Source organism: Pimephales promelas, chromosome 12 (genome assembly GCF_988280905.1).
Source record: "Pimephales promelas chromosome 12, fPimPro1.hap1.1, whole genome shotgun sequence".
In the NCBI taxonomy this organism is placed as follows: Eukaryota; Metazoa; Chordata; class Actinopteri; order Cypriniformes; family Leuciscidae; genus Pimephales; species Pimephales promelas.
This window is the reverse complement of record NC_142780.1, coordinates 23,207,649-23,232,862: the sequence shown is the minus strand read 5'-3', so window position 1 is coordinate 23,232,862 and position 25,214 is coordinate 23,207,649. Positions and strand designations below refer to the sequence as shown.

At 36.0% G+C, this 25,214-nt stretch overlaps 2 protein-coding genes across 6 annotated transcripts; one reads left to right on the top strand and one right to left on the bottom strand.

Annotated features, from left to right (window-relative positions):
* Positions 1-103: 103 nt before the first annotated feature.
* Positions 104-20,835, top strand: bcan (brevican). 3 transcript variants are annotated; one of them, XM_039679741.2, is made up of 14 exons: positions 104-1,437; positions 8,402-8,484; positions 10,540-10,917; positions 11,581-11,755; positions 12,535-12,662; positions 12,834-13,127; positions 13,734-14,714; positions 15,881-16,855; positions 17,831-17,938; positions 18,082-18,240; positions 19,483-19,565; positions 19,771-19,915; positions 19,994-20,176; positions 20,304-20,835. In XM_039679741.2, exons 1-14 carry the CDS (start codon positions 1,433-1,435, stop codon positions 20,426-20,428), a joined length of 3,822 nt encoding a protein of 1,273 aa, XP_039535675.2. In that variant the 5' UTR covers positions 104-1,432; the 3' UTR covers positions 20,429-20,835. The 3 variants fall into 3 exon arrangements, with proteins under 3 accessions (XP_039535675.2, XP_088973859.1, XP_039535677.2); XM_089117733.1 differs by having other exon boundaries at positions 19,991-20,176; XM_039679743.2 differs by lacking the exons at positions 104-1,437; positions 8,402-8,484 and having other exon boundaries at positions 10,542-10,622; positions 10,709-10,748; positions 10,820-10,917; positions 19,991-20,176.
* hapln2 (hyaluronan and proteoglycan link protein 2) lies at positions 19,490-25,214 on the bottom strand. Of its 3 annotated transcripts, XM_089117739.1 has the most exons (7): positions 25,103-25,214; positions 24,927-25,024; positions 24,433-24,792; positions 23,567-23,683; positions 22,993-23,175; positions 22,149-22,422; positions 19,490-19,584 (listed from the first exon to the last, which is right to left on the bottom strand). In XM_089117739.1, exons 2-7 carry the CDS (start codon positions 25,018-25,020, stop codon positions 19,572-19,574), a joined length of 1,041 nt encoding a protein of 346 aa, XP_088973865.1. In that variant the 5' UTR covers positions 25,021-25,024; positions 25,103-25,214; the 3' UTR covers positions 19,490-19,571. The 3 variants fall into 3 exon arrangements, with proteins under 3 accessions (XP_088973865.1, XP_088973864.1, XP_039535680.2); XM_089117738.1 differs by lacking the exon at positions 25,103-25,214 and having other exon boundaries at positions 24,927-25,035; XM_039679746.2 differs by lacking the exons at positions 19,490-19,584; positions 25,103-25,214 and having other exon boundaries at positions 22,145-22,422; positions 24,927-25,035.

Here is a 25,214-nt window from a genome sequence, read left to right as displayed (position 1 = left end):
CAGCTTATATTTGGCCATGACAATATTTATTTAGCCAGGACTTGTGCAGAACTGAATGCTTACAGAACCATTTACTGTGAATCTCATTTATGCCTACTTGTGATTTAGCAAATGTGAACCTAAGCATTCATTGTGGCACTCTTGGACTGCTCAATACATAGTTGATCATCCCTTTAAATAGGAATTGGCTACTTCTTTTAAACAACGTGTAGATTCAGTGAGAGTGAATGTGTTGATCTCTGTAACAAAAATTAGCCTATATTTCCCTCCTCATAACTGCCACAAGCAGCTTCATTCTGTGTTGAATATCTCTTGAACAAATAAGACGACACAAAAATGAAAGCTGAAGTTTTTAGTTAAAAACAGATACTACATTGTAGACTAATTCATGACTGAATTATAAATTATGCATAATTAATGAATTGTGAAATTGTGCGACAGACCCACAGCTAAATTGATTATGAAAATGTTTCGTTTAGATGAAAAACTAACACCTCTCAATCTTAAGGCGCGTCGTAAAATTACTGTAAATATTCTGATTTGTAAAACGTAGGCTACGTGATCCTAAAACTTGTTAGCTAACTTTAGACTAGTCATTTTCTGAGAGCTACATGTACCACGTGACCGCTGTACCACACGACTAGGCTACTGTAGATTTGTTTTGGAGTTTTTAATGCAAGTCAGAGAAACATAAATCCTAATCCGAGGATGTGAAAAGCTCCCTTGTGTTGTATGCTGCAGCTTCACGTGTTGTCGTCTCTCATTTACGGTAATTAGCCTACAACATGGCGTGAACGTGTTAGCTATCACATTTAATTTCGTTTATGATTCATGGGGCTATAGCGTAGGCCTACTCTTTTAAACAATATATTGAATCACGCAAATAATGAGATACTGAAACAAAAATTGGTTTTGTTTTACAATTGAGAAATTGAAGTTGTCTTCACCTCAACAGGCTTTGACAGAATCAGTAGGCTAAACGGAGAACGGTTTCCCAATTATGAAATCAACAACGGTCATCTGGAGATAACTCTAAACCAACAGAATCCTTTTCCTTTCTTTCGTTTTTGTGCGTTTAACAATTGGCACGCATCTTCTCATTTTCTCTAGGAGACGAGCTCTCTCTCTCTCTCTCTCGCTCTCGCTCTCTCTCTGCTCATTCTAATTTAGGACATTTTAACTTTGTTCTCCGTCCCTTCCCACTTTCTTCATCGGGCCAAGAGACAAATGGGAAAATGAACCCAGTTGGTTAAAGAGAGTGGGTTGATCGGAGATACCCCTGCGCCTTTATTCATCTCTCTGAGATCCTCTCTCTCTCTCTTTCTTCTCCTCTTCTGGTCGAGCTCACAGCATCCATCATCTCCAGTCTCTGCACTCTGAGACTATACAATCCTCCATCTAAACGGGGGCTTTTCAAGAGGAATCCTTTGGAATGAGGTATGTGGCTTTTAAATTGACTATGATTCTGTGATCAGTTGCAATTTAGAAAACTGGATTCATGGCAATTGGATTTTGACTTTTTGATGATCATTTTTAGGATTAGGAGGTGTAGGCTATTCTGCTTATGCAGACTATTTTCTGCCTTGCAAGTTTTCAAGTTTGAGCACACAGCAGAGGACATTACTTTGCTGAATATGCATGTTGCATCATCCCATGTGAATTAGACATTAGTCTGGTACAGACTATTATGCAGAGCGGTATCTTTTCAGAATATTGTTATAACTTTACTTAATAGATAGTAATTGATAAAGTGTGTCTTAGAATATTTTCTTGTTCTTCATAAGAACCTTTTTTTCTTTTTATGAATTTTTTTTTTTTTTTGGCTGCAAATGGGTCTTTGAGATTTATAATTCTTGATGTTTCGTTCTTGAGATCAGTTTATTTGCATCTGTATTTTTAAAACACCATACAGTTTTGTGTGTGTGTGAGTGAAACTAAAAGGTTCTTTAATGGCATCAGGCTGTAAAGCCCTTTTCATTTCTGTAATTTTGAGCATGTATCTATTCCTGGAGTCCTTGTAGTGAGAATTAATTTTAGAATTTGTTTAGAATGTGTTTGAAAGCTTGTCAGTGTTGGAAGGTGTGTAAGTGTTCTTCACTGAGCCTTCAAAGAGATGACACCTGCTCTTGACATTTCAAAGTGAATGAGTGTCTTATATGCATAAGCATAAACTGAGCCTGCAGTCGTGATAAATGAATTTGCAGCAACCATAGTAAAAAAAAAAAAATACTGCACAAAAATAGTCAGTTATTTAACTCTGCATATAATATTTTTGAGAACTGCTAATATAATCACATGACAAAATTTGTTCTTGTGTATCAGATCACATAAGTGTTATGTTTTGGGACACATATACATTTAAATCTATATAAACAGTGCTGGATAGTAACAGATTACATTTAATCTGGATTACATCAGATTAAAAAAATTACACAATGTCAGTGTTGTACACAATGTTTTTCTTTTTTCATGTTTTAAATCTAACTTTCTATAAAAGCATATTGCTTATGTACATTTACAAAATCTTCTAGTTTTGTGAAATTACAGACACAGACCAGCCACTAGGTGGTTATAATTACATGGTAAAATTACTGTTTTTTATATCAAAATGGTACAACGTTATCATATTTTAATGTTACAAACAAAGTTAAAACAAAAGTAATCAAAAGGTAGTCAGATTACCTAAAATGTGTAATGTAAACAATAGAGCCAGACCGATAAAGGATTTTGAAGGCCGATACCGATACAAATATTTGTTGGCTTTAAAATCCGATATTCCGATATATCGGCCGATATTATTTTTATTTCAGAAACGTGCAACAAAATATTAACAGATTTCCCTAACATTAGTTATTTATTTATGAGTTTTAACTAAAATAATATGATAATGCATTTTAAAAAGAAACTTGTTTCTATTGTCACAACAGAACAGAGGAAAATCAAAATATATTAAAGTTCTGATAAATAAAATAATAATTAGTCCCTACATTGCCTAATAGTTATAAGCTACCTTATAATTACAATGTCAGCTTGCTTATCCCTTTACCTGCACTTTTTGACAACACACGACATGGTTGATGCGTGATTCGTCCATTTTTATTTTATTTTTGAAATATTCATTTATCGGCCATTATAACTGCCGATACCGATATTTTAGAAAATGCCTAATATCGGCCGATAATATCGGCCTGCCGATATATCGGTCTGGCTCTAGTAAGCAAGTATACGATTCAGTAAAGAACTACAATTTGTAAGTAATCTACCCAGCACTATTATATTATTGGAAGTGGATATAAGGTTGAATTCAGTCTTGTCAAATGCCATTTTAACATTGTGCTGATTTTATTGTATAGAAAATTTAAGTAGATCTTAAAATTGTGCTCGAGACTAAAGGCTTTGTAAATACATGAGGTGGTTGTACAAGTGGGGAAGAGATATCTGCAGCACACCTGCTGGATGATTTTGCTTTGTGGAGCAAAATAAGCAGAAATCCAGGTGCCAAATGTTGCATGAGAGACATGATTCATGAATAATTGTTTGGTTTGCAGTTATTCCAGTGCTTACTTGAACTTTATTCTATTGAGACAGTGAGTGGGAATGTCTGCAGTGTGTTTTCAGATGTAAAATTACAGCACTTTATTCAGCCTTTAATCTTCACACAGTGGCTCAGCTTGTTTATTAACCCATCGCTCAAATAGGTGTAACAGCGCTCAAGTCAAACGGATGAATACCATCTGTCAGATTGTTTAACTGTTTGAGTCGAATCAGGCATCTCCACTGCTGCTTTTCTTTAAAGACATTGTGAACAAAAATATACATTTATGCATCCACTTATAGTATCTTTGGAATAAAAATAAATTATTTTGTCATTTCCCCTCTCAAATTATTTAGGTGTTCTCTCTTTCAATCATCATTGCCAAAATACTCGCCTGAACCCCTGCAGGACACATCTGACCTAATTTAACGGTACAGCACTCATGTCCTGTCCTGATCACCCCAATGTGAAGAGTAAAGGGTCACTTGTGATAAACCACTGAGAAAGGAAAACAGGATGGGATTGTTGCAGATTCCTCGTTTGATTCATACATTAATGTCACAGTTTAAATGTTTTATATATCTATCTATATATATATATATATATATATATATATATATATATATATATTAATTATGTTACTATGTTCAGGTCTGAGTAGATTATTTTAAATCTTAATGTAAAGCAAATTCAGCTTTTCCAGCTGGTAAAAAAACAAAATCGGGCTGTCTTTCTATCTTTCTATCTTTCTGTCTTTCTATCTTTAGGTTTATTTTATCCATTATTACCGTTCATTCATTTATTTAAGTATTGGTATTTATTTCAGTATTAGTATTTATTTAACTATTATTTTATATATAATAATATAATAATTATATATAATAATAATATATAATTTTGTATTATGTTATATTATATTGTAGTTTCTTTTAAAAAGAAACACATTTATTAATTTAGCTAATTTAGCAGTTAATAAACTGTTCAAAAGCCCGTTTTTTAATGAAACTTCCTTATTCAGCAATCCTTATCTTTACTTATCCTTCTTCAGGAAGGATGCATTAAATTATTCAAAAGTGACAGTAGTGTTTTCTGGTTTAGTGAGGCTCAGTCCACTTTTCAGATCTGTTCTTGTAGATTCTTACAGAGCTCAGAGAATGGCTGAATGCTTGGCTAGCCAGATCTACCACAGCCTGCTGGCTAAAAACACCTCAGACCTCTGCAGCCTGGGAGAGTTATTCTCTCTATCTCTCTCTGTGTGAGTTCCGGTCATTCTGTGTTTCTGGGGACAGTGCTGTTGCCCGGGGTGATGGACGAAGTCACAGAGAGTAATGCGAGGTTAGAAATGGCTTGAGTTTAAGGGTGGGTGTGTCACTGTGAGAGAAGAAAGAGCAAGGCTATATAGTGCCCATGACCAAGCTGACAGACAACACATGGAAAAGTAAAGGAAAAAAATGGGGAAAATGCAAAAAATCGCAGCATTCCACAGAGAATGAAGTGTGTGAGGGAAAGTATGTCTGCTTTGTTTTACCATCCCTTGTCTGAGAGTTGATCCAAAAGATCCAGCATAGGCATAATATGGCAGACTAGTCCATGACTAAAACCAAGTATTCAGCAGGGAATTGTGAGCTTCTTATACGTTCTGTACAATCAGTGTAAGAGAAATAAATGAAGTCATTCTGTATTCCAGACAGCAGATGCTTGCCTAAGCACTCTTGAGGTTGCTGGGCCCTGTCCTCCATGTTTGCCCTTGCAGCCATCTGGATTTACTTTTGGCCTATATGGAAATGTTGCTGCGTCTGTTTGATTATTTTCTCGGGAACAACAGGTTACAAGATACACAGATCTATTTCTTGCTCAAGCAGCAATGCAGCTTTGTTCAGTCCTTGGCGTTTCCTTTCTCGAAACTGCCACAAAATTATGTGCTTCCCTCTTTAATCCTGGAGATTAAAGCCCAAGTGCACTTTTAGAGAAGGTACAGTGAATTTGCAAACACACTCCTCCTCTATGGCGGTGACACACATTCGTGTATCCAGCTACTGGTCAACCAGTTCATGCCAGTTTCCATCCATCTCTCTCTCTCTTTTCCTCTCAGGCGTACCGTTTCCATGTACCCATTACTCTACATCTCTAAAAAATGCACCATAGCGTCAGAACTTCCTGCTCTGGTGCGTCTGAGGCTTTTGTGCCCAGAATTCAGCTTTTTCTGGGCTTTGTAGTTCCTGTCTTATACTTACAGTAAACCACTTCTGTTGAACCTCTGGATCCGAGAGCTTAATGGGCCATATCTTTGGTGAACTTTTAAATTGAAAACAGGAGAAAAAGGTTATATCAAGGAAGTGTGCTGTGGAATTGTTGCTTTTTCAAGAAGATCATACTGTTTATTTTTTCTGTTAAAATGTGGATTCTGTAAAAAGAAAAAAAAATTTATCGCTTTTTTTTATCACAAATATACTTAATGTTGCTATTTAATCTAATTTTATTAACCAGTGTCTTTGCTGCTGACCTGTGATGATCCAAATCAAATTTACTAATAAACAAAATTAAATTTGGTTTTTTTTCTGAAGTGAGTGAATGTTGAACTTCTCCTGCATACTATTTTTTTTTGTGATCCAGAATGGCAGCACAGCTGAAAGGTTTGTTTTGTAAATCCATAAGGTACGTTTGCTGAATTTGCTGTCCAAAATCAGAGGAGTAAATCGGAGATTAATTGTTCAGAAGACAAAAACTCCTCTTCCATGTCTGTCTCATTGATTAAAACTCACATTGCATCTGTAAATGTCCTTTACATCAGCGTGCGCTCTATTAGGGAACATTACACATCAGAGATGATGGTCTTTCTTTAGGGATGTAGTCTGTAATTTCACATCTGGTTGGTTGTAAAAGGTTTCATGTAAACAGAGAAGAGTAACAATTACTGTAGATACTTAAATGACCCCTTATTTTTCACAAACATCACCGTAAACATCCTGTTGTTAAAATAAGTTAAAGTCAATAATATGTCATCATGTGAAACTGATGTAATCAACTCATTACCTTCCACTTCATTTAAACTGTGCCTGGAGTCCTACTTGAAAATTGTTTAGTGTTGCTAAAACTTATTTGAATATTTGCATTTTTTTTTTTTTTTAAATCATTGAGATATTTAAACTTTGTTAGAATAAACGAGACCACTGTTATGTCCACTTGCTTTTCTGGCTCACTCTTTGAGGCATGACACTATTCAATTCATTCAGTCTTTACAAACAGTATTTCAGTGGATCTAGCAGGTGGTCTTTTATTTATTTATTTCGGCCTGTCTCACATAGAAACCATCTAGCTGCTAAAAACATCCCCTTTCACTGGGCCGTTTAAACTAAACACAGTCTATATTGTGCTCTGTGTGTAGTTTAAGGGCTGCACAGAGACAGGTGCATAAAGATGACATTAGCAGTGATGGATGTACTGGTAAAGAGATGCTCATGTCTAGAAAAGGATAGTTAGTCTGTTCGATGACTCGTCAGAATTCAAGGCACATACAAGAGCTTCCAAAGACTCTAGATCTGAATCATGCCAGCTGGACATAGCGCAGGGTTGCCAAATCCTCTGCCCAGCAAGCTCTCGACTAACCTCTGATTCACAAAGGCTTGTTAAAAAATGCAAAGCCACACATAAAGCCAAATAAACAAATAAAATGTTATTCAGAACAAATTATAAGTTTGCAGCGTCTCTTTGTGTAAAGAATAAACACACCCTCTAAAGACTATGCTGTGGGTCTGCAGTGACAATGTAGGCAAGCCTTTCTGTTTTGTTCTATTCAGGCTCATAACTTTAAAACCGAAGGGCATCAAAGGGGGATCTGTGGAGAAGACTATTAAAAATAGAACATTTTCTTGTTTACATATAATTGGTTTACATATAATATTACCTAATTATATTCTTATGGGAAAATTCACATGGATAACACTGTTCAATATCTATGTTTATTTACTATTGTTTATGAAAACACCAGTTTGAACTTTAATCTTGTGGCTTTTTTATACCATATTATAATATGGTATAAGTTGTAAGTAGTTCAGGGAGCATATTATTCTTAAATATATATAAATGTGATTTTTTTTTTACATTATAGATTATATAACGTAATAATGTTAATGGTCTTGATGATAATTTTTTTTAATTATATATTTATATGTTTTATTATTATTGTTTTTTAGTGGTCCCTAGGTTTGCTGAGTGACTAGGTGGAGATCCCCTGTCCTAAAAAGTTTGAAAACCTCTTATTTATTTCCTTAATTGAACATATTAAAAATCACTTTAATTAGTCACATAATGCTAATCTAGTCTTAATGCTAATGCTAATAATATATTGAAATGTTGCAGTCAAACAGTCTGATTTCAAAAGACTCAAGAATTCAGAATGTGAATTAAAATATTTAGTATGTTAATTCACACAATCTGGCAACAGCAGACACACAAAGAACTTACTCTCCTTCTTTTCTCATTTTCTCACTTTCTCACACAAGACATTGTGTCATTTTCCCATATGAATATCCATGAACTCACACTGAAACATAATGCAGTTCAATTCAATGACATAAATTAGCTAAATTGCTGTACTGGAAATAAATGTTTGCTTCTTTCATTTCAACTCAAAGACTTTTTGTTGTGGTATGTCACAGTTCCAGTTTGACTTTTATAATTCTGTTCTTTGACTTTGTTTCTATTTATGCTCTCTCTCTCTCTCTCTCTCTCTCTCTCTCTCTCTCTCTCTCTCTCTCTCTCTCTCTCTCTCTCTCTCTCTCTCTCTCTCTCTCTCTCTCTCTCTCTCTCTCTCTCTCTCTCTCTCTCTCTCTCTCTCTCTCTCCCTCTCCCTCTGTTCGGTCTCAGATCAGCGATGTTCCTGCATATACTGCTGCGTACCATCTGCCTCTTTGTCTTGTCATCTTCGGCCGCCCAACGTCCTGCAGCAGGTTTGTCTCACCTCTAGACACAGGATATGATCAATGATAAACAACAGTACAGGTCACAGACAGCTCTTGGAGTCAAGCATTCACACTATGATACAAGTTATAGAGTGTGTTATTACACTTTTATTGCTTTCCAGAAATGCAAAGCCTGTAAATGCGCAGTACAATTTAATTATAAGCTTTAGTTATACTTTATATTGGTGTAACTACCATGTACTAATGTTTGGTACAGTATACTTATTGTGCCCATGTTGAATTGGAAAATTTGTTAAAGGGATACTCCACTTTTTTGGAAATATAGGCTCATTTTACAACTCCTTCAGAGTTAAACAGTTGAGTTTCCGTTTTCAAATGCATTCAGCTGATTTTCTGATATTTAGAAAAATATCAGTAACCAGACAGTTTCTGGTCTCATTGACTTCCATAGTAGGAAAAAATATATATATTATGGAAATCAATGAGACCAGAAACTGTCTGGTTACTGATATTCTTCTAAATATCAGAAAATCGGCTGAATGGATTCGAAAACAGTAAAACTCAACTGTTTAACTCTGGGGGAGTTGTAAAATGAGCCTATTTCCAAAAAAAAGTGGAGTATCCCTTTAACACTTTATTTTACAGTGTCCTTGTTACATGTTACATGTATTTACTGTAGTAATAACAGTAATTAATTCATAGTTACATGCAGCTAACCCTAAACCAAATCATATTCCTAACCCTATACGCCATAGTAAGTACATATTGTTTAATTAATGATACTCAGTACTTAAATGTATAACAAGGACACTGTAAAATAAAGTGCAACCCAAAAATCTTTTGCTGCTTTTGAGGTGGGATATGGGTAAAGTTAAAGGAACAGGTTTTGTGATCTGGTAATTATAGATGTAATTACCTAAATTAATTAAAGCTGAAATAACATGCAGGTATTTTTTTATTTATTTAACAATGTAAAAACTTCTAAACATAATAAGTGCATTGTTGTCATTGTTGCATTGTCAAATGATACATTTAAATAGTTAAAGTCACTTAATGTAAAGTGGGACCGACAAGCCTTTTTGACTTTTATTCATTCGCAGGATGAATATTTGATATCAACAATTCAATTTTCACAAGTTAAAATCCTAATTCTTGATACCAGGAATTACATTTCATCTAGTAAAAAAAAATGTTAATTATTGATATCAAAAATTAAATTTCAACTCAACTATTAAAATGTTTTATTCTTGATATCTGTAATTATATTTTCACCAGTGCAATGTCACCATAGGCTGCCATTCAAATTCAATTGTTGATATCAATAATTGATTTCTTACTTGTTGAAATTCCAATTTCACATTATCATAAATATAATTCTTACGGGCATCATTAATAGTAATTTGTTAGTAGTGCAAATGTCTATTCTTGATGTCAACAACAATTACATTTAGTAAACATCTAGTTCATCAGTAATTTGTCACTAGTTGACCACACATGGTTAATTTCTGATATGAATGTGATTTTTACTTTTAAGAAAGCTATTTTAGATAACTGAAATTATATTGATCATAAATAAATGTTCAGATAACAGAAATAACAAATGTAACATGTTGAAATACATTTACAGTTATCAAGAACTAACATTTCAACTAGTGACAATTTAATTTTTGATATCAGGAATTCACATTTCTTAGATACAATTTTTGATATCAACAGTTATGGTTTTTACTATTAAGAATTGTATTTCTGATTTGTGAAATTGTAATTTCAACTAATAAGAAATAATCAACAATTGAATTTAAATATGGTTACATTTAACTAGTAAAAATACAATTACAGATATCAAGAATTATATTTTTTACTAGCTGAAATTGAATTGTTGATATCAAGAATTCGTATTTCTGCGAGTGATGACGTCATTATTGATATCAAGAATTCATATCCTGCGAATGAATAAAAGTCATAGGACCTAAGGTCTTGCAATAGGACTTAAGCTTTAAATACTTAATATGGAAATCCAATTCAGTTCAGTATTAAACTGACAATTCTTTAGTACCTCAATCATTCATGTATTTTCCTCAGATGAGAATACATTCTTACAAGTGGCCATTCCTGATAGCCCAGTGTCTGCCATTTTGGGGGGCTCCCTGACTCTGCCCTGCCTGGTGAGTCTCTCCCGGTCCGTGTCTTTGGGTCGGCATGCCGTACTGAACCAATCACGAGTCAAATGGAGCTTTCTTTCATCAAACAGAGAGACAGAGATCCTAGTGGCCCGTGGTGAGCGGGTAAAGGTGAGTGAGTTGTATAAAGGCAGGGCTTCACTGCTGAATTATGCTGCCTCTTCAGCTGATCTTACCCTCAGACTGGATGGGCTGATGCAAAATGATACAGGCTTCTACCGCTGTGAAGTCCAGCATGGCTTGGAGGATGCTCACGACCAGGCCCAAGTCAAAGTAAAAGGTGATTATTATTTGAAAGTCTCTGTCTGTGACAAAACTTTAGATTTTGATGATAATCAGAAGTGTTTTGAAGTAGTTCATAAGATTGTAATGTAAAGTCTTGCTTAAATGCATTAAATAAATGTATATAAAATACATTTAACAGAACATTTCATTATACGTGTATATATATTATATATAAATAAAAAATCAAATACATGCAGCCTCGTTGGACATAAGAGACTTCTGTAGTATATTTTATTGTAAAGATACGTGTATATATAGTTTAAAATAAAAGAAAATAAAAAATACAGTAAAAAAGTTATGTATAGGCCTATTTTATTTTACAAATTAAAATAACTTGAAAAGTAATTTATTCCTGTGAAAGCAAAACTGAATTTTCAGCAGCCATTACTCCAGTCTTCAGTGTCACATGATCCTTCAGAAATCATTCTTATATGCTGATTTGATGCTTAAGAAAAAATCTTTATTATTATCAGTGTTGAAAGCACTTGTGCTGCACAATATTCCTACAGCTAATAATAAATTACGGTGACTGTTTTCTTCAAATGCAGTGTTTTAGTAAGACAGATATTTTCCACTCTAGAAAATGGCTACTGATACTTTATAACAGTTCAAAAGCTGTGATAAATGAGAGCACTAATATGCTAATATGTGTTCTTAGGTGTTGTTTTCCACTACCGCCACACCTCAAGTCGCTATGCTTTCACTTTTGATGAGGCCAAAGATGCATGTGAGGACATTGGTGCTCAGATTGCTTCTCCAGAGCAGCTGGTGGCTGCGTACCACAGTGGCTATGAGCAGTGTGACGCTGGTTGGGTTTCAGATCGCTCTGTTAGGTGAGTGACAGACACATCAAATTACCAATTATGCCATCCTGTGAGATGTATACTTGCACTAAATGTAATGCAGACAAGTTTCCAGGGACTAGCTAGCAATTTGTCTAACACGTAAAGCAAAGAAAATATACGTATATATACCATATATATTTAATATTTGGAATAGATTTCTGAACAAATATTGTGCAACAAAAGCCAATCTAATTCATTTTCTTCATAAGGAAATTGATTGTAAACAACAACATAAAAAACGTTCAAGACAGACCTACTGCAAACAACGCTGTTGTTAATCAGAGGTATATGCTTTTGTTAAAACAATCAACTCATAATATTTTAACTTATTTATTAAATAATCATGTTTAACAGAAGAAGTTCTTGTGAAAAACTATATTTTACCCATAATAATTCTGCAAAGAAATCTCAATGATTCATGACAAGCAAGTCGCACAAGGAGTCTTCCCACTCCTATAAAGGACTGTGAATTTTTTTTTCTTCAAATCAAAGTTTATAATATTGTTATTCACCACATAGCTGATTGTTTTGCCTTGTGGCTTACATGAAAACATTCTATCAGAAAGATTATTTGGGAAAAATTTCTGGCTGCTGAAAAAGTGGGCAGACACTAACCAGGGCAACATTGTCCTGCCACTGTATTTATGTTATAAAATAGTGAAATTATTTTAGGTAACAACAAGACTAAGCTTAGATGGTTTTGACTAATGACAAAAATACATGCATTTTTAAAGTCCATTAAAATTTTTATTGCGATGCCTTCTTAGATACCCAATCCAAATGCCTCGTGAAGGCTGTTTTGGAGACATGGATGGATTACCAGGCGTTCGGAACTATGGCATGATGGATAATGATGAACTCTTTGATGTGTATTGCTATGTGGAGAACATTCATGGTAAACCAATCCCAAAACATTGCTAACATTCACTTTTACAAACAATGCTATCTATGCTCCAAATTAGCTCTTGATATTGGCAAGAAGTCCCAATTCAAAGAATGCAACCTGTTTACAATGACTTTTGAAAGCAAAAATTGTTTGTTCATTCATTGATGTAACTGTTTTTAGGGGAGGTTTTTCATGGGTCAACCCCACAGCGTTTCAGCTTGTCAGAAGCTAAGACATACTGTGAACAGCAGGGAGCTCAGTTAGCCACCACTGGCCAGCTGTATGCCGCATGGAATGATGGTCTGAATCACTGCAGTCCTGGCTGGCTTGCTGATGGAAGCGTTCGCTACCCCATTGTGACCCCTCGTGAACGGTGTGGGGGCTCTGAACCTGGTGTCAAGACAGTCTATCGATTTAGCAATCAAACAGGATTCCCGGAACCACATACTCCCTATGATGCCTACTGCTTCAGAGGTATTGACAGATGGGTTTGAATCCGGGTCAAAATTTGAGTGTTGCACATACTAGAGCTACCAGTCTGCCACTGTTCTGTATGATACAGAATCGTCCCGTATTTAAAGGGATAGTTCACTTTGAAATTAATTTTTGGTATGTTTTAGCTTACCTCAAGGGCATCCAAGATATAGGTGTCTTTGTTTCCACAATAGTTTAAATTTTTATAATTTTATGGCAAACCGTTCTTGTCTGTCAGTCAAATAATGCAGGTATAGACCATTTCACAAGATGTAAACAACACTGGTCCAGAAGCACTGAAGCACTTTTAACACTACATAAAAGCTGGGATAAAATACAACCAACAGAACATTTTAAAACTGAATCAAAAAGTTAATCGCACATCTTTAAGATGTTTTCTTTACATGTGAAATAAAGAAAACAGTTACAAACAGGAAGTGTTTCTGGACCAGTGTTGTTTACATCTTGTGAAATGGTCTATATGGGGTCCACCTCATAGAGCATGCACAGAGAAGTCCAAATTACACATGACCTAAACTATTAATCATATTCAATCACCATACAATCATAATGCTTGGATAAATCTCTTCTGCTCTTCCTCTGCAGCTAACAGCAACTCTCAGACAGTCCCACCTAAAGATTATATGGCAACAGTGCCAGAGGACACGGAGCAGCATATTGTGACTCTAACAGATCCCCAAGAGGAGTACAGCATGGATCAGGTCACTCAACAGTCCGAAAATGAAGCTATGGGGGCTGTTGAGTCTTTCTCCATCTACAGTACACAGACTACTTCAGAACCTGAGCAACCCAACCATACCCCAAGCTCTCAGGAAGATGTCACTGCTAGCACCAAAAAAGACATCAGCTCCCCTGCCAGCACAGACCGATATCTTGAGCCCACTGAGGTCACCTGGCAAAAAGTTGAGTCTGTTCCAGAGATTTACATGGATCCAAAACACAAAAATGTCATGCAAGAAGGAGAACCAGAGATAAAAGCTTCAGCAATTGATGGTGTTAAGAGCAGCAATCATAGACACTACCAACCAATGCCAGATGCCAACTATGAGCCAGGAGAGCCCATTGACTATGTCCCACTTACAGAGGCTCAGTCTGAGACCACAGAGGTACCGTCTTCTCAACCAAAGGAGATAGATGGGTCCAAACACTTCCAAGCCATGCCTGACACCAACGTAGAGAATGAGGATGAAGATCATGTGACTAGCGAGATCTCTACGACTACCGAGGGCACTACGATGAAATATGACTCGAGCAATGACACCACAACTTACAATCCGCCAGTCCAGTCGGGTCCCTCAACATATCTTCCTGAAGGTGCTACAGTCGAGGAAAATGCAGGAAATATCACAGAAGCTCCAGGGTCAGATGAAGACCAAGGTCTTTTTACACATACAACTCAGTCCACCTCAGTAAGAACATCCAGCACTGAAGATTGGTTGGATGGTTCCGGTGAGGATTTGTCCTTTTTATCCACAGAAAAGGAGATATCAGAGACATATGGAGCATCGACAACTGAGACTGAGACTGAGAGGTTCTCATTAACGCATCTGAACACTGTTAGCACAAGTAAGTAAAAAGAAACACAGTTTAGAAATATTCACACAGTGTATGAGCAAATAATGTTTTTTGTGTCCAAAAATATACCAAAATCAGGGATGTGTGCCATTCAGAACTGAATTGAAAATGCCTTTAAAATTGTTTAACTATTAATTGTTTAGTTAAAATGAATTGAATTATTTATTTATTCATTCATTCGTTAAACCATGTTTGGAAAGTTTTTGGAAAAAGCCTTAAACTCTGACGGTTTAGAGGCTTTATGGACAAAACTTCCCTTGCATCCTGTAACAAATCCTTCCCTTGCGGGTCGCCCTAAAATTATACTTAATTTATTTTTGTCCAGAAGGCTTATTTTATTTCATTTTGATAATATTCTATTTTTAATGCAATTTTTTGGGATATATAATTTTTTATTTTATTTACCTTTGAATGACTATATTTGATTAATAAAAATAAATAAATAGTAATTTAAGCACATTCCTCAAATTTATTTTCAATTGCAACTTAAATTCAAAATAACTCAAAATGTCATGCATAAACCTTTTAATTCACCTCAAAATATCTTACATTGGTTGTTTTTGCCGACCTCTTGTGGAAAAAAATATATATAAAATGATCTTTCATGACTCTAGTCACTAGATGGCCTTATAGCACTATTTGGAACAAATGAGCTGTTCTGGGTCCTAAAGTCAGTTTTTATTCAGTATGCATTTAGATACACTTGTAGACATTTATAATATCATTTTTGGGCAAAGTAGCAATTTTAGTTTGAATATTGAGCATTTTTAGGCTTTTCTATGTGTACTGAAGCATTCTTCGCATTCCATTCATTCCTATATTGGTTAAATTGACCTGTGAGGAAAGGATTTGTTACTTTTTTAAATTTCAACCTCAAAACTCCTTGAATCCATAAAAAAAAAAAAAAAAATCTGTATTCGTGTTTCAGGCAAACAATAGTCCTGGGGTCTTGGACAACCCCTCAATGACTATAAGCGTTTTTTAATTCACAAGGGAAGGATGTTAAACAGATTGATTGATTGATTGATTGATTGATTGATTGATTGATTGATTGATTGATTGATTGATTGATTGATTGATTGATTGATTGATTGATTTCCATGTATTGATCATGGTTGTAAATTGCATAAAAATTCTTTGATTTTGTTCACTGTCAGCTTTTAAACCCATTCATGAAAACAGTTCTGCAGACCATCACAATACCGAGGAGACCTCAGCTGTTCCTGTGTCTCTTGGTGCAGATGATGATGATGTCAGTGATTATTCGACTGTGGGCACAACACTGAAGGAAACGGAGTCGTCAGAAGGTTCTGGCGATCATGATGATGACCTCCCAGTCACACTGCTGACCAGCCCTATGCCTTATCTGTTTGGCACATCAACCACACATGGGCCTGCACAAGTAGAAATCAGTTCTCCACTGGAAATGGAAGGAGTCCTCTCTGAAAGCACCACTCCATTTGGCCTTGGGATTGTGGAAGAAGAACTGGAGAAGGTGGAACAGGAAGAGCTTGGAGGAGCACCTAATCACCTAATCACCACATCCACTGAGCTTAATAATTCTACTATAACTTTCAACGTTGAAGACAGCGATGAGGATGAGTCCTCTGGAGAAGGAGAACCTCCAGGAAACTGGTCAGTTACTAAGCTTCCATACACAAAAGTGGCCACCATCACTCCCTCTAACCTGACAGATATGCAGGAGCATAATGAAACCAATAGTGATAATGAAGATAATCAGAACAGCACTGTGGGACCCACAACAAGTCTGGAGGTTACATTTCTTCCTCATGGGACCCAAAGTCCCACCTGGCCGTCTGTGGCCTCTTCCACAAACCCAGGAGAGTTCAGAGCAGATGTTGAATTCAGTGGAGAAGCTGCACTTACCACAGACATCAAAACCTTAAGTGAATCTGACTCCATCAATGAGCACATGGAGCAAACCCAGAAACCATCCACTACGACAACTCACAATGAAGATGATGATGATGATGATAATGATTATGATCTCATGACTAAAGCAAACACAGCCAATACAGAAGATGAGACTCATGTTAAAATCACACCTGAGTCTGCCACTCTATCTGCCAGCCCTACACAGAAAGTGTTGGATATGACAGGCTACATTTCAGGTAAACAGATTGTTCTACTGCATGTGGGTGGGGTGGGGGGTATTTAATGATAAAATATCAAACTAGGCCCCTTATACCAGTGTTATACTATTATAGTGTTTATTAATATTTTGAATGATCATTTATATTTATATTTAGCTTCGGATTTAGTCATTTTGTTATGTGCTTTTGCCATTTAAAAAAACAACAACATTTATTTAAAAAATAATATTCAGTTTTATTTTATTATTATTTCATTTGATAATTTTAGTACTTGTTATTTGATCATTTGATCATATTTGATCATTTTAGAATCTTATTTAATTTTTTACAGTAACTTTTTTCGGCTTTATTTCAATTAAGGATTCAAATAATAATGTTTAATACAGTTAAAACAATTTTTACGAAATAACAAATAAGCCAGCTGGGAGTTAAAACCCCTTTTATTGGTTGTTTAAATCACTTGAGCAACACATCTCCAAAGGGGGCGCTGTTTATCTTCCAAACCTTGGCAGAGACAGTACATCTCTTTAAAATACCTAGAAACTTGATAACTGACATGTACTAATCTTAATCTGTAACAACTGATTAGCACGTCCATCAAAGACTACAGTGCAGATAGATAGAGAGAATTTATCAGAAATGTGTAACCCCCACCACAACAAATAGTTTCAGTGTTGCATGAAGGAGAAGTTTAGTGGGGCCATGATGACTAGAAACTGATAAGTTACAGAAAAATCAGAAAGAAAAGGCAATGGATTCGGTTCTGCTATGGCATGTTTTAGATAGAATGAGATTAACAGAGCCAATCAGGAATCTAGTTGTAGCATGTTCTTTGAGTTGTGCTCCACAAGTTGTGTACAGTATATATGGTCTCAATATGGCTTTTACTGCATATTAACGCCACCTTGTGGTTATAATCATACATGATTTTACATCCTTCACTTGTGTGCAATATTTTTTTAGTCAGCAATAAAAACATGAATGGCCTTTTAGATGCATGTTTGGAGAACCCATGTAAAAATGGAGGGACTTGTGTGGACAGTGGAGCAGGTCGTAGATGTCTCTGTCTACCCACTTATGGAGGTGACTTCTGTGAGACAGGTGAGTTGCCTTTATGACTTATTATACTTTTACACTGTAAAAAGTTAGCATTTGGAGGATTTATTTATTTATTTTTAATACCAAAACGGCCTTATATTAGACCGTTTAATGCACTTAATGTTGTCCTCTCTCTTCCAAAAAAGATCTAGAGCACTGTGAACCAGGATGGGAAAAGTTCCAAGGGTTTTGTTACAAACATTTCACGAAACGGCAGAAATGGGAGGTAGCAGAGCAGCACTGTCGCATGTGCGGAGGTCACCTGGTCTCTGTTATGTCACCTGAGGAACAGGAGTTTATCAATGGTATGTCACATGCTATGAACAGCTGTTTGTAGAGGTGGCCCCATCCTGTTGATCCTATCAGTTTGACTTTAACATCATATGATGTCAAAAATTTAATCTTGATGTGACCTGATTTGAATCCGATGGAATGTGTTTAAGCAGGTGTCATTTTTTAGGTTGTAGATGATGTCAGTCTTCACAAGTGGTGTTGATTTTTCAGTAACTCTTTCTGCCAGTAGGTGGCGCGATAGTGAGTGATAACTGATAAGTGAATCATCATTCGTTCGACCAATTTGTTCAAAAACACTGATTCAATCAGCAATAAACAAAGTTAAGTCTCTATTATAAGTCATTGCATTTTTTACTCCGCCAATTTGTTAAAAAACTAATTTATTCAGGAACGAAACATTACAGTCTGTTTATTTGTATACGTGCACTGGATAAATCTGCTTTGGCTTCGTTTGGAGCTATATTCATGATGAGCAAAAAGGAACTAAGCTAATGCCAATATTGTAAGTTAGCCTATACTAACTTCTTGTTTACTGAACTGTTACATAAAAGCAATATTTTCCGAGACCATATGACTGAATCAGAAAAGCAGCACTCTTGCCTGAGTGATATTGCTTAAAGGGATAGTTCACTTTGAAATTAATTTTTGATATGTTTTAGCTTACCTCAAGGGCATCCAAGATGAAGGTGTTTCCACAGTATTGTCAATTTTGATGTTTTTAGGTCAAACCGTTCTTGTCTGTCAGTCATATAATGGAGGTATATAGGGTCCACCTCAAAGAGCATGCATTATATGACTGACAGACAAGAACGGTTTGACCTAAAAATATCAAAATTGAAAATACTGTGGAAACAAAGACATCTACATCTTGGATGCCCTTGAGGTAAGCTAAAACATATCAAAAATTAATTTCAGATTGAACTATCCCTTTAAATAAAGAGTCAAAAAAAGGTATGTCAAGCTGCTGAAGCGGTTTAGCTTACAGTACATATAGGAATTCATAAAGGACCAAGTTTGTTGACATAACATTGAAGGGCCCAGCATTTTCCTCTGCCTTTCTATACAATCATCAAAACGTTGAAGGGCTTTGAACATGTAACCTTATTCATGTCAGTGAATGAGGGTTGTGTTAAAGAAGCCCATGCTTTTTTGTCATACATGATGCATCCGGGTGTTAAACTGGAGTCTGTGTTATGTCTTACTGACAGTGTATGCTGGTTATTTGGCATTTCTATGCTTTTCTCTTTCCTTAGATAAGTACAGGGAATATCAGTGGACCGGTCTCAATGACAAAACCATCGAGGGAGATTTCCGTTGGTCAGATGGGAGCCCTCTGGTGAGCCTACTTTGGCTTTCTGTATTAAAAAAGGAAAGAAAAAAAGACAAAACCAAGTGTATCTTACTAGTTGAATATATTACATGCACTAAGCAGGGTTTTCTAGACTGCAACTGCAAGTTCCAATATTTAATTCAATTTATTTATTTTTGTTCCCCTGTTTTTCCTCTCTCTCTCTCTCTCTCTCTCTCTCTCTCTCTCTCAGCTGTTTGAGAACTGGTATCGTGGACAACCAGACAGCTACTTCCTGTCAGGGGAGGATTGTGTTGTCATGGTGTGGTATGATGATGGCCGCTGGAGTGATATCCCTTGTAACTACCAGCTTTCCTACACCTGCAAGAAGGGCATTGGTGAGTACATCACCTTCTGCAGGGGTGCGTTGGCCCAGAAAGAGCAAAAGATCATCGTTGTTTGTTTCTCTTTAGCAGCGTTCTGTGGCCAGCCCCCTCTTGTGCTGCACGCTAAAATGTTTGGACGTCGTCAACTAAAGTACAGGGCGAACTCACAGGTGCGCTACTACTGTGAGCCCGGCTTTTTCCAGAGACAGAATCCTGTCATCACATGTCAGAGCAACGGACAGTGGGAGGAACCTAAGATCACTTGTACACCAGGTGAAAATTTGTTTTATATTATATTATATTATATTATATTATTCTAAGCATCACTGGTGTTGCAAAATTAAAGGATGAATCCCAAAAGTTTTTCGTGCCGTGTTTATTTCATGTATTTTGTTCACAGTGGGACCAGCATACTTAAATGGAGAACTGGTAACATGGCCCACAGGTCAGGACAAGGAAATAGTCGTAGAAGACACCGTAATAAAAACAACACCTGAATATAAGGATATAAAATGGAACTTTTGAAACAAGCACACTGCATAGCATTTCATTATTTCTTTTATTCTCCTGTTTATGTTGTTCTTCTTTTATCATCTTTTAAGGCGTTCATCGACCAACTCTACAAAGTTCAATGTTATATATAGAAATCTGTCCCACTTAACTTTTTTTTTTAATGGTAAAATCGGATAACAGTTTAAGTACGGCAAATATCTGTAACCGACGACTTAAGTCTCATTAATGTTTTTTTTTTTTCTGTGTAGACCATGACACTGAATTACATTTTGTAATTCTAAGATCAAAGCACACTTGATAAAAAGCAACATCCAAACAAAGCTCGTAACTGTTGGACCAGGCTCCCATTACTTTTTGTTTGTGTTTTTTTTTTAAATAAATTATAAGATAAACCTATGAACACGTGCTGTCTAACATCAGCTGGTCTGAATTACTTTGTTTTATGTTGTTGCACTTTAGCATTGCTTATCAATTCTTAAACACAAGAGGTTCCTGTGTTTTTCCTCGATTTTCCTTGCCAACCAAGATTCAACTTGAGATCAACAACTCATTGACTAACAGTGACCTAACTTAATAAACAGGAATATTCTGATTCATGACGTTGGTTTTAGAATATTCTAGAAGTGAAATGCATGAAAATGTCAACTTTTTCTACAAAAAAAAATATATACAAAAAAAGTTATTGGGTCAGCATACCTCTATAAAGCAGGGTAGATATGCAATCCACAAATGTTTGTGATTTCAAGACCTACGTGGAGTCTAATTATGGGAAAACATTAAACTTGGTGCTCAGTTATTCAGGTCTGTACTGTAGGCTACTCTGAAGGATGGCCATTTTTAGTGGACTACTCATTTTGTTTCAGAAGATGCATCACTAACAAAATCATATTTTAGTGTTTGATAGCCTGATAACAGGGCGTATTTCATCACTCTAGAAACTGAATGGATGAATTACATTCCAAGCAAAAAGAGCAATCACAATAAAAAAAGTTATTACAATGAGAAATATGTTTATGAATTTTCTTGATTAGTATTGATTAAGAATTAAAAACTCTTTGGTTCATATTCTAACTAGCGTCGAGGTTGAGATTTGTGAAGAATATAAAACACTATGTGCATGTAATTTATAAATGACGCATTAGGACTGTTACAAAAAAAAAACCTAATCTAGCAGATATATTTCAAATTTTAATATTTGATCTTGCAATCTTACTATTTTGCTCATTGACTGTTAAAATAAATAAATAAATGAAAATCCAACCGTCAGGTACCATCCAGTATATGGTGCTACACAATATAACATTTAGGTGCTATATATTTAATACATGTTGCCACTGAAATATGCTGCACAGCCTTAGTCAGAGCTAAAGAGTTAACATTTCAAACTAGCAGCTATTCAAGCATAGGCTAAAGACTTTCTGTGTCATTCCAGAAGTTTGAAGTTTTCACAGAAGGATCTAATATTTCCTGCTTTAAAACAAGCTTATTAAATGAACTATTACTGTATATAACCCTGTGCTAGCTGTAACCCAGTATGCTATGCTATGTACTGTATAGTGCATACATTTTCTTTCCTGCAGCTCAACAGTCCAGAGAGCCTCTAGTGGTGCGTACAAATGCGTACAAATGCGTACATATGAAGGATACGTTCGGCACCTTTTAGGGACCTCACATTTAGGTGTGTGCCGTAAGTACACAAAATTTACCTGGCAAGAAAATCTGGACCAGTTACCTGTAGCAATAAGCCCCATAAAGACGCAAACTTTTGCTGGGATACCCAAAGCTCCGAACCCCTGGCTCTGCAATCCCTCCACAACGCTCCCTCGGGTTGATGATGGGGAATCGTACACTACCATCCTGCAGCCAGCCTCCATCACAGCGGTCCAGCTGCTGAAACTTCCAAGATGAGAAGATCTGACCAGTCCTCGCTAGACCGGCACCCTCCCGTCTGCAGGCATGTTCAGCCTCGACAAAATCCAACTGCCCAGGAATGAAGAAAACAGAGCCTGGGGAAGCAAAAAAGTTAGTTTTTTTTGTTTGTTTTAATTTATCTTTTATTTTCACATTTTTACATTTATAAGATGAAAATAGAAATAATAACCCCATGTGTTAGTGAACAACTGTGGTCGGTTCTCGGTGCAATTCCTATATCTGTCATTAGTGACATTCAAGTCTCCAGTGCCATATTCAACAGTCTCATGTGGGCATAGTGAAAGCTCAAATGTCTTTCTACAGAGTAACAGACTTAGTCTTTCCTAAAGACAAAAACAAGAGATCTGATCGGGTGTGTCTCTTTTGTCTATTGGGGAAACAAACAGCAACTGTTTATAATGGCCATTTGTTTTAAACAGAAACAGTTTAAGATCTCTCCCATAAAAGACGCCTTCAAGCTGATTCAGTTTATCCGAAAATTGTAACAATTATTGTTTCAGGAAAGGATCACAGATCTAGACACACAGATGTTGGGAAAAAATGATATACACCACTGTTTAAAGGTTTGGGGTTGGTAATAAATATGTTCTCATCATCTGAATACAATTGTAATTCCAGGCACAGCAGATTCCCTATTCACTGACCCTTAGTGGTAGAGGTGAAACAGAAAGCATCATAGTGGTCCCGTGTTTTGTGACGAGGTCCATAACTTCGGATGCCTGATAGAAGATCCCCTCCACAAGCCGGCCGTGGGTGCAGGACTGGGTAATTGACAGTTCCATCGCTCAGCCATCCAGCATTGCACCAGTCCAACCCTTCAGTCCAGGCTGAAAAGTAGGATCATACATGGATACAGGTAAACACATAACAGTCAACTTAAATGGATTTAGGCCAATATATTTAAATTTAGGCAAAATAGCCAATATCCCAGTAATATGAATGCCAATAAGAAACTGGCAAATAATGAGAATAGGACCCTAAATTAAAGATTTACTGAAAATTCTGTCATCATTTACTCACCCTTAAGTTTTTCTAAACTTGAATGAGTTCTGTTGAAAACAAAAGAAGATATTTTCTTCCATAGTACGAAAAAATATTAAATGATGACAGAATTTTTACTCGAACTATCTTTTTAATGAAACTTTGGACAATATTGCTCAAAAGTGAAAAAAGTGCTCATAAAAGTAAACAATCAAAATGTGTAAATGTTATTATTACCCCGGTAAAGCTGCTTGTAAGAGGCCAGTGTTGCATCCTGTTCAGCACAGGCCTTTTGAGCTTCAAAGAAAGTGAATCTGTACCGACCATGGTGACTCTGATAAGGAAATACAACCCCTGAAATACATGGCAAATTAATAATTACATCATAATGAATATATTACAATATATTTCAATATATACGCATAACTGGCCCATGCGAAAACAAGGACACATATCGGAAGGACATTACATGTAGTCGCGCAATGCTGACGTTGTTAACATTAACAATTTGAGAACAAAGATAATTTGCACGGTTTTGCGTGATATGATAAGCGATTTTTCGAATGCTTTTTTCCCCTTAATTGCTCAGAAAAAAAGCGGATGTTTCTTACTAGTTCAGATGGCATTTTCCGGTGAAAATGATTATATTGGTCATACATCCAAAATGAATAATCTGTGATTCTGAATGACAGTATCCACAACGGCGTGGTGACTAACAGCCTCACAGTCTCCTCAAACATTGTGTTCATCCACGCTGTGCCATGTCGAAGTACAACTCATGTAAAGTTGATACTTCCACGAATCACTGCAATTGCAGATTTCGAACAGAGATGGCGACAAAGAGGAAAAACTGCAGCTTTAAGTGTTATAAATTATCTAAAATATTTATATACATTTTATTATTGATTATTATTATCCTAATAAAAACCTAATTATAACAGGAAAACGACAGGAAGACTACTACTACTACTACTAATAATAATAATAATCATAAATTAGTATAGTAGTTGTAGTAGTAGTCATGTTTTTATAACTTTTGTTATTATTATTATTTACGGTTGTTATAAAAATCAAGATTATTACCGATTATCGCCCTGTCCTACCTTCAATCCTCAGCGTAATAGTAACACTTTCATCCTCAATGCCGTTGATCAGTTCACAGCGGTAGCTGCCATCATCTTCAAGCTTTGAATCGGTCAAACGGAGGGAAACATCCAGGTCATGCGCACGCAGGAGAGACGCTCGAGGCCCCAGTGAGCCATACTGCTTATCTGCATGTCCATTTGTTATAAACACTATGTTTTCCACTCCTTGACTAGGGGGGTCGATTTTAGTCCACTTTAATCTGTACTGCTGTGGTTTGAGCCTCATCATGCAGGGCAAAACAGCTGTGTGTCCACGACGAGCAGTGACCTCAGCATATACCAGAGGCTCCATGAGGTATTTTAGCTCTTTGCCCTTGTCTAGAAAAAGATCATTGAGTAATGTAATATTGTTAAAATGTGTAAAGATATATTTTTGTAATTTTTCGTCTTGTAATAGCTTTCAAATCATGTTTACATTGTAATCACAACATCTCTAATATCAACTGCAATACCTTGATTATGATGGTGGTATTTTGCAGAGGTACACAAGATGAAACAAGCTGAAATCACTAGCAGAGCAAAGTAGTTCATTGTGGATTCCATCATTTCCCTAAACAACATGATGGTTAAAGTTGAATTGATATTTGATATTAAAACTGAAAGCCGTCGAGGAAAAGACAAGTCTCACCTTAGTCTTCAACCTTCATACTTAATTGAAAAAGGACATCCAGAGAAAGTCCATAACATTCGTCTTCTTTTCTTCTAGAGTCGCAGATGCTCTGGCTGCAGTGGAGAAACAC